At 40.2% G+C, this 7,836-nt stretch overlaps 1 protein-coding gene across 1 annotated transcript; it reads left to right on the forward strand.

Annotated features, from left to right (window-relative positions):
* The first annotated feature begins 11 nt into the window (after positions 1–11).
* Positions 12–7,458, forward strand: LOC140341000 (uncharacterized). The gene is made up of 2 exons (XM_072426481.1): positions 12–93; positions 2,166–7,458. The coding sequence occupies exons 1-2, from the start codon at positions 65–67 to the stop codon at positions 3,775–3,777; spliced, it is 1,641 nt and encodes a 546-aa protein (XP_072282582.1). The 5' UTR covers positions 12–64; the 3' UTR covers positions 3,778–7,458.
* The last annotated feature ends 378 nt before the right edge of the window (positions 7,459–7,836 follow it).

A 7,836-nucleotide genomic window follows, 5' to 3' on the forward strand; every position in this document is an offset into this window, starting at 1 on the left:
TGTAGGCTCCGCGGAGTGATCTGGCCGCTAAGAAGCGCAGTGCGGCCTAGGAGCAACGCGTGGTATGGAGAGCGGAGCGGAGCTGAGAGACAGGTGCGGAGCCACACAGGGGCCCGGGGGAGGGAGTACTCAGACACCTGGCTGTATACCGCACCCTACTGTAATGGCAGTACATGCCACTATAGCTATTACAATACATTCGCATACAGATTCGTTCTATGTGAATACACAGTGTATGTATAATTGTATTACATTCACATTGAGATTTATTATAAATAAGCACATTCACATAGAAATGTATTAGAAAGGATTACTTTCATATACATATTCTTTTTATATTGTCACATTTACATACAAATTCATTTTAAATGATCACATTCACACAGGTATTCATTATCATCACATTCACAGAGATATTTATCATGTATATTTACATTCATATGCATATTCATTCTATATGACACATTCACATGGAGATTTATTCTGTATTATCACATTCACAAAGGTGATGGTTACATACATTGTCAAATATTACATTCACATGGATATTCATTATTGACAATCGCATTCACATGGAGGTTTGTTATAAATTATTACTTTCATATACTCATTCACTCTATATATGCAAAGAAATTTATTATATGTGATCACATTCACCCAAATGTACATTATAGATGGTTACATTCATTGTATATGATTGCATTCACATAGAGAATTATTGGATATGGTCACATTGGCATAGATATTCACTCTATATGATCACATTCATTCACTTAGAAATTCATTGCGTATGTTCACATTCACATAGGTGATGGGTACATTTCTTTATAGATCTTAACATTCACATGAATATTCAATATAGACAATTACTTTCACTTAGAAGTTTATTATATATGATCACATTTACACAAATGTACATTATTGACGGTTACATTCATTCTATAGGATCGCATTCACTTAGAGATTCATAATATGTCATCAAACTCACATTGATACTCATTATATATGATCACATTCACATAAATGTTCATTATATATGATCACATTCACAAAGAGATTCATAATATGTCATCATACTCACATTGAGACTCATTCAGTATGATCACATTCACATAGAGATTCATTCTGTATGATCACATTTACATAGGTGATGGTTACTTTTATATTATAGATTACTTCATTGACATAGATATTCATTACAGACAATCACATTCACATAGAAATGTATTATATATGATCACATTTACACAAATGTACATTGTAGATGGTTACATTCATTATATATAATTACATTCACATACATATTAATTCTCTATGATCACATTCACCTAGACATTCATTATTGATCACATTTACATAGATGATATATATTACTTCTAGGGATATTCACCGTATCCTGGTTACATTGCACATTATCCCATGTATGGTCACTCATATGATTGCGTTGTATCTGTACATATATTTATAGTATATGATGACATTCACACGGATATTCATTCTGATGATTGTATAGGGTCACAATTCACTCCTCCCCCTACAATCCATGGGGCAGAACGATGTCCATAGACTCCCATTATAAAGAAATGATTCATAGGATCGAATACAATTTCCCCAATTTGATTGGCTGTGGCTATGATTGCAGGGATTTGGTCACATGACATCTGTAAGGTTGTATTGTATGGGATCTCATTACCAGACATCCATCTATGGGAGTTCAATTGTTGTATCCGATACACCGTCCTCATACATGTCCGCCTGATGACCGAGGGCTCCTCCAGAGGTTCCTAGGGGTCCCTTGAGCAGTTTGTGCCTCTCAGGTCAGAATAAGTGACTCCAAGTATATTTTTGGCTATCTGTAAGGGGGACAATCTTCCCACAGACCACCACACTAATATACAGTGAGCTGCCAATATAGTAATTATAAAAAGGGTTTCCTGGGACCTGAACATTATTTCCTGGATCCCCCCATGTTCTTAGCTCATGTCTAACATGGAAGAATGGCTTCCAGGAGGTCTAAAGTAGTGTTCAGTGACCTCTATGAAAACCTATGCACCACTCACTGTCACTTAGAAGTGCCAATCACAGCTAGGAAAAGCAGAAAAAATAACGACTGTTGACGTGGAGATCTGTTATCTGACCTCTACGTCTTGGTCTTTTATTTTTAGAGTCCTCGAAGGAGGAGCAATTTCATCATCAAACGGTGGAGCCATTAGAGAGATTAGCAGCATGGACCAATCTGCATCACCAGGAGGAAGTACCAAACCATTGGAGAGGAAAAAAGAACCCCATGCACCCAGATCTTCCATAGTTCCCACCCCCCAACACCGATCTTCTCACTCTTCCTCCAGTGGGGCAATAGATCTTCAGGCTGTGGTTGGAAGGTCCGGCTCCTCTATTTCTGGAGTAACCGTTCCAATACGATTGGACGCCTTGTCCTTTCTGCTCAACAGCGCAGTCATAGGAAACTTCAGAATGCCTTCCCAAATGCCATGCTACCAACCGGCCTATCCCATGTTCCCCCAACCCCAGATGGGGTGTTCTCCCCATGGCATGTGCATGGGTTCTCAGTATTGCCCCTCACACTTCCCCAACCAGTTTTCTGCACACCAGGCAGGCTTTGTGGCCTGTGGGAGCCAGCAGAATATGCAGTCCTTCCAGCAGCAGGTGCCAAACTTTAACCAAGGCGTGGGCAATGCGTCACAAATCCAGAACCAAGGCCCATTTGCCGGTATGAACCCCCAAAGTGGAATGAGCTACGTTTCCACCGGTACAGCCTTCAACCCTGGTGGAACAGCCTTCAACCCTGCAGGAACAACCTTTAACGCAGCAGGAACGCCCTTTAACTCTACTGAATTGGCTTCTGGTTCCACTAGATCTAACTCGGTGCAAAACAGCTTTGGATCTGCTCCATCGGAATCTATCAACTGGCCCAAGAAACCCTATGAGAAAGCTGGAAGCAGCGAGAGGTTTGGAAACAACTCATTCTCATCCGAGAGGCAAAGCGGTTTTAGAAAGTTTGAAGATAATTGGTCCAGTAGGCAACAGTCCAACAGCCATGGCAGAGGTTTCAGTAGGGACAGAGGGAACGTTGGTGGCTCTTCATGGCAAGGTAGTTCTAGAGAACAAGATAGAGAACCCTCATTTGGAGACCGGTCCCGTAACACAGGTTTTGGCAGCAAGAGAAATTTCCGTGAGAGTCCTGAAACTTTTCAAGACCGGGACAGCTTTTCTAAACGCAGTCGATGGCCAAGCAGCCAAGGAGGAGGCCGAGAAAACTCAAACTCTTCGCAACAGATAAACAAGCAGAACAACTCACCATTATGGTCCAATAAGGACAATACATCAGACAAGTCCAACATGGGCCAGGAAACCAACACTGTTAAAGCCAGTGCTGGAGATGAGGACTGGGAGATCGATTATTCAGAGCAAACCACAGGCAACATTGCCAAAAAACCAGATGTCCAATTACCGGTAGTGTCTTCACCAAAAAACAGCTGTGAAACAGTCATTGACTTATGTGAAGTAGTGAAACCAGCTGAAAGATCTACAGAAGAGTTCTCTGCACAGCCTGAGACAGAAGATGGACAATCAGATTCCGGTTCTGGAAAAGACAAGGCAAAAATTGATCTGAAAGAACAGCAGCAGAATCCAGAAGACTCTGCTTCAGTCCCGGGTATTGTTGATATTGAGGATCAGTCAGATGAGGAAATGTACATCGTCGATGGAGAGGACAACAATGATGTTTTGGTGGAGGTCAAAGAAAGTTCTCCATCTTAAAATGTATCCTAACTTTTATTTGCTTTTTATTTTATTTTTTTTTATCTTGTTTTATCTAACTTTCAAGCATGTTTTTTCCCCTTTTTTTTTTTTGGAAGTCACCACATTTATTTTGAAAGGATGACCCTTCATCCCATAGACCCATGGGTCACCTTATAAACGTAAAGTTGGTGGTGACCGTCCAAAGTGAATTCCATTGATCCACATCAGAAAAAAAAACCCAGTTGATATTGAAATTGTTTTTTTTTATACATCTATATAGATAGAAAAGCAAGAAGGCTCCTAGGTAAAACTAACACAAAGTGTTACTTTAAAAAGTTTATTCACTCTTTGAACTTTTTTTGTTTCTAGATAAACCCCCAAAAATTTCTTTGGATGTTTTATATCATTTCGGTTACAGGGTAAACCATTGGCTTCTATTTTTACCCTTTAGCACCTGGTCATTCAGCTGGTGACCCTTGATCTCTGGTATTACAAAAAAGGTTGGTTATCTTTTTTCATCTTGCAATTTTAGAAAATGTCTCTGCACTTTGTAATAAAAAAAAGTTATGCCTAGGAGGAGCCTTGGTAGAATGTAAATTTTTGTAAACTTTTTAAGAGCTCACCTTGAGCCTTTAAGCTACTCTTCAAAAAAGAACTAAGAAGCTCCTTTTGCACAGAACTTCGAAGATGCCTACAGAACACAAGGGTTCCTTTTGAACCTTTTACTCTTTTTGTATAGGCTGTAAGGAGTAATATAAAGTGCCTTTATGACCCAGAGATGACAGAAAATAGTAGCAGCCAAAAGTACAGATCAGGCACTATTGAGATGTAAAATATGAAGCATTGTAATATCTGATGTTTACGTATGTGAAAACCACATGAGGATTACCATCACATATACCATGGGGTCAGTTGTAATATGTGGGGTAAGGATGAGGCATTTTAAAGTAAGATTCCTGACAAGGGAGCCAATTTTCGATTATCAGCATGTCATGATTGGCATGTGTTGTTCAGAGAATTATGCACCTTTGGACAATGATGCCTGTATTAAACATCAGATAGGGGTAGGGCTCGCAAAAAAATCATATCTACGTGGTTGTGTAAAGACCTGGCAGTTTTTGAGTTCCTAGGTTTTTGGAGAGGAATCTTAGTGTCCCTATTGGATTTTTTTAGAGTTAGAGAACACAGCAGAATAAGGTCTACCTGAATTCAAAATGGTGGACATGCCTGAGAACTAAGGTAGGAACACCTGAATGATAGATACCTAGTAGACCCAATTTACCAGCCATTGGAAGAGCTGAAGTTTCAGTTTTAGGTAGGGTCCTTTATGTTTTAGAGAAAAGTTATATACCGTAGGGTCAGTTATAGTATGTGGGGTAAGGATGGGGCATGCACTTTGTAGGTTTTGACATCATTGGGCAATGTTTCCTGTATTGAATGTCAGATATTTCACAGTAAAGGGGTAGACCACCCAAAAATCACATCTACAAGGTTGTGTAAAGACCTACCAGTTTTTGAGTTCCTAGGCTTTTGGAGAGGAGTCTCAGTCTCTATTTGATTTTTTTTGTTGTTGGAGAATTGGAGAACGCAGCAGAAATAGGTCTCCCCATACAACAGCAAGATAACTAAATCCAAAATGGTGGACATGCCTGAGAACTAAGGTAGGACCACCTGGATGCCCCACCAGATACCCAGTAGACCCAACATACCAGCCATTGGAAGAGCTGAAGTTTCAGTTTTGGGTAGGGTGCTTTATGTTTTAGAGAAAAGTTATATATTTTGCGGTCAGTCATAACATACCTTGGGGTATAGATGAGGCATTTTACAGCAAGATTTCTGAACGTGAAAGGGGAACCAGTGTTTCATTTTTAGCATGTCCTGATTGACATCAATTGTGTAGAGTTGGAAATTCTTGGGCAGTGTTGCCTGTAGTGAACTGCAAATATTTCAAAGTAAAGGGATAGGGATTTTGACTCCCACACGTTTACAGACATTTGGAGAACAGCCTCAGTCTCCTTGGCTGATTTGTTTTTAGTTCGAGAACACAGCAGAAATAGGTCAACCCCATAAAATAGAAGGACAGCTAAATACAAAATGGTAGACATGACTTGGAACTAGGGTAAGACCATGTGGATATCCCAGTTACCAGCAATTGGAAGAGCTAACGTTTCAGTTTTGGGTAGGGTCCATGTTTTAGAGAACCATCGTGCCTTTCAATTAGCTTTTACAAAGCTCACCCCCACTTAGCTAACTTCAATACCCACCCTTCAAAGCTGCCAGATCAATGGCCTTAAGAGTCGATTTTCGACCCATGTCATGGCTTTGGACTGTATGGTCTGTTCCCATTGGCTTAAATGGAATATACACCAAGTCTTGGGTTTGGATGGAAAGCCATAGTTCTGGGACCCAAGATTCGCCTATGGGGGATAGGGGTTAATATAATTAAACGTAGGGAATATGAGGGTCATGTTTGGCAAAATTTAAAGTACACCTGTTATTTAAGTCAAAAGCTTGAGAATATGGCAGCTTCCAGTACCAGAGCTGTGCCATTCGGCTTTTGTTCTGCAGGGTTCTTCATATAGAATGCCCCTGCAAAGTGAACTGTTTAGAAGTTTGCACCTCTAGCTTTCATGTAGATGGAAGTCTTTTTGTTTTATAAATGTTGTTCACATGTTCTTGGCTTTTTTAATTACTTTGCCTCCAAGCTGTGAGTTTGTAATGAACAACACCATCAAAGAGGAGAGTAGATTAACCTATGGGACACCATTTTGCATTCTTAATGGACCGGAGGCAATGTTATTCTTTCCAAATAATATAGTTTGTTCTATGTTAGACCCCATCCTTTCAAGGGCGGGGGGGGGGGGTACACTTAATACCAGTTATGAAGGACTTTGGGGTCTTTTTTTTGTTTTATTTCCACTTCATCACCTTTGTTCTAAAAGGATAGAACCTGAATTAAGTTTTGGTTAAAATAAAGCTAAATGCATCAAAATAGGGTTTGAAAAATCTTACAGCAACAGCCCAAGTAGAAAAGCCTGTCCTTTGCCAGCATGCTGCAGAAAAGTGCCCTTGCTCTCTGTGTGCAAGCAGTGGTCTCTCTATGGAGGTCTGAACCCAGGGCTAAAGATCTCCCATCAGCAGGTAGCTTGGCCTTTTATACTTATGGATCTGAATTGGGGGTATATGTGTATTGGCATTGCAGGCTTTTCTGCTTAGACTTTGCCCATATTTTGTTTTGATGCCTTTAGAATGTCTTCGGCTGCATTAAACCAAACTTTTTTCGGTCTGGCAAATACAAATGGCATTGGATACATTCTGTGGTTTGCTTTAATATTATCACAGTAAAGGTTGAGAATCATTCATGTAAGGAGAGCCCCTTTAAATCTCAACCCTGGAACAACGGGTTCTGTTCAGAGGCTTCGTCTGGCTTTGTATAAGCGCAGAGGGAATTCTGCAACATAAATCAGCAGGTCAGGCGAATCCCACAGGTTCAGAGTGCTGGCAGGAAAGGCTTTATGCCAGGTTTTCTTTGCCTTATGCATTATTTAGAAAGGATCGAGGTTCCCTTTGTGACAGCTTCTCCTAAAACAACACAATTCACTCAGCCTTGTGTGTTCAATGCCTGCTTGTTGGTCAATTGCAAACCTTCGTCCTTGTATTTTTTCCTCAAGAGTTTTTGCATAAAAATGTTAAAAGCAATTCCGTGTTTGTGTCCTTTTTTCCAAGGGTTGCTCTGCTTTTAGGTAAGCGTCTGTGGGGGAATGTGGGGCAGGTATTGGATGGATTTACAGCTTGGTTGTTGTTTTTGTGCTTTTTTGGTTAAAAGGGCAATCACAGTGACGATCATTGAACTGTAATAACCTAAATTGGCAGTCGGGTTCTCTGTTCATTTGAATGGCCACACCTTTAAGCTGTGATCATCCCATAATATAAAGGTGGCAGACTTGGATCTGATTTATTAAAGCATTCCAAGACTGGAGAAGATGGAATATCATGGGAAAACCTGAGCGATCCTGCAAACTTGGAATGGATCTTATCCGGAATTGGAAACAATAATTTTTAAGAAATCCATTCCAA

Source organism: Pyxicephalus adspersus, chromosome 11, assembly GCF_032062135.1.
Source record: "Pyxicephalus adspersus chromosome 11, UCB_Pads_2.0, whole genome shotgun sequence".
Classification (NCBI taxonomy): domain Eukaryota; kingdom Metazoa; phylum Chordata; class Amphibia; order Anura; family Pyxicephalidae; genus Pyxicephalus; species Pyxicephalus adspersus.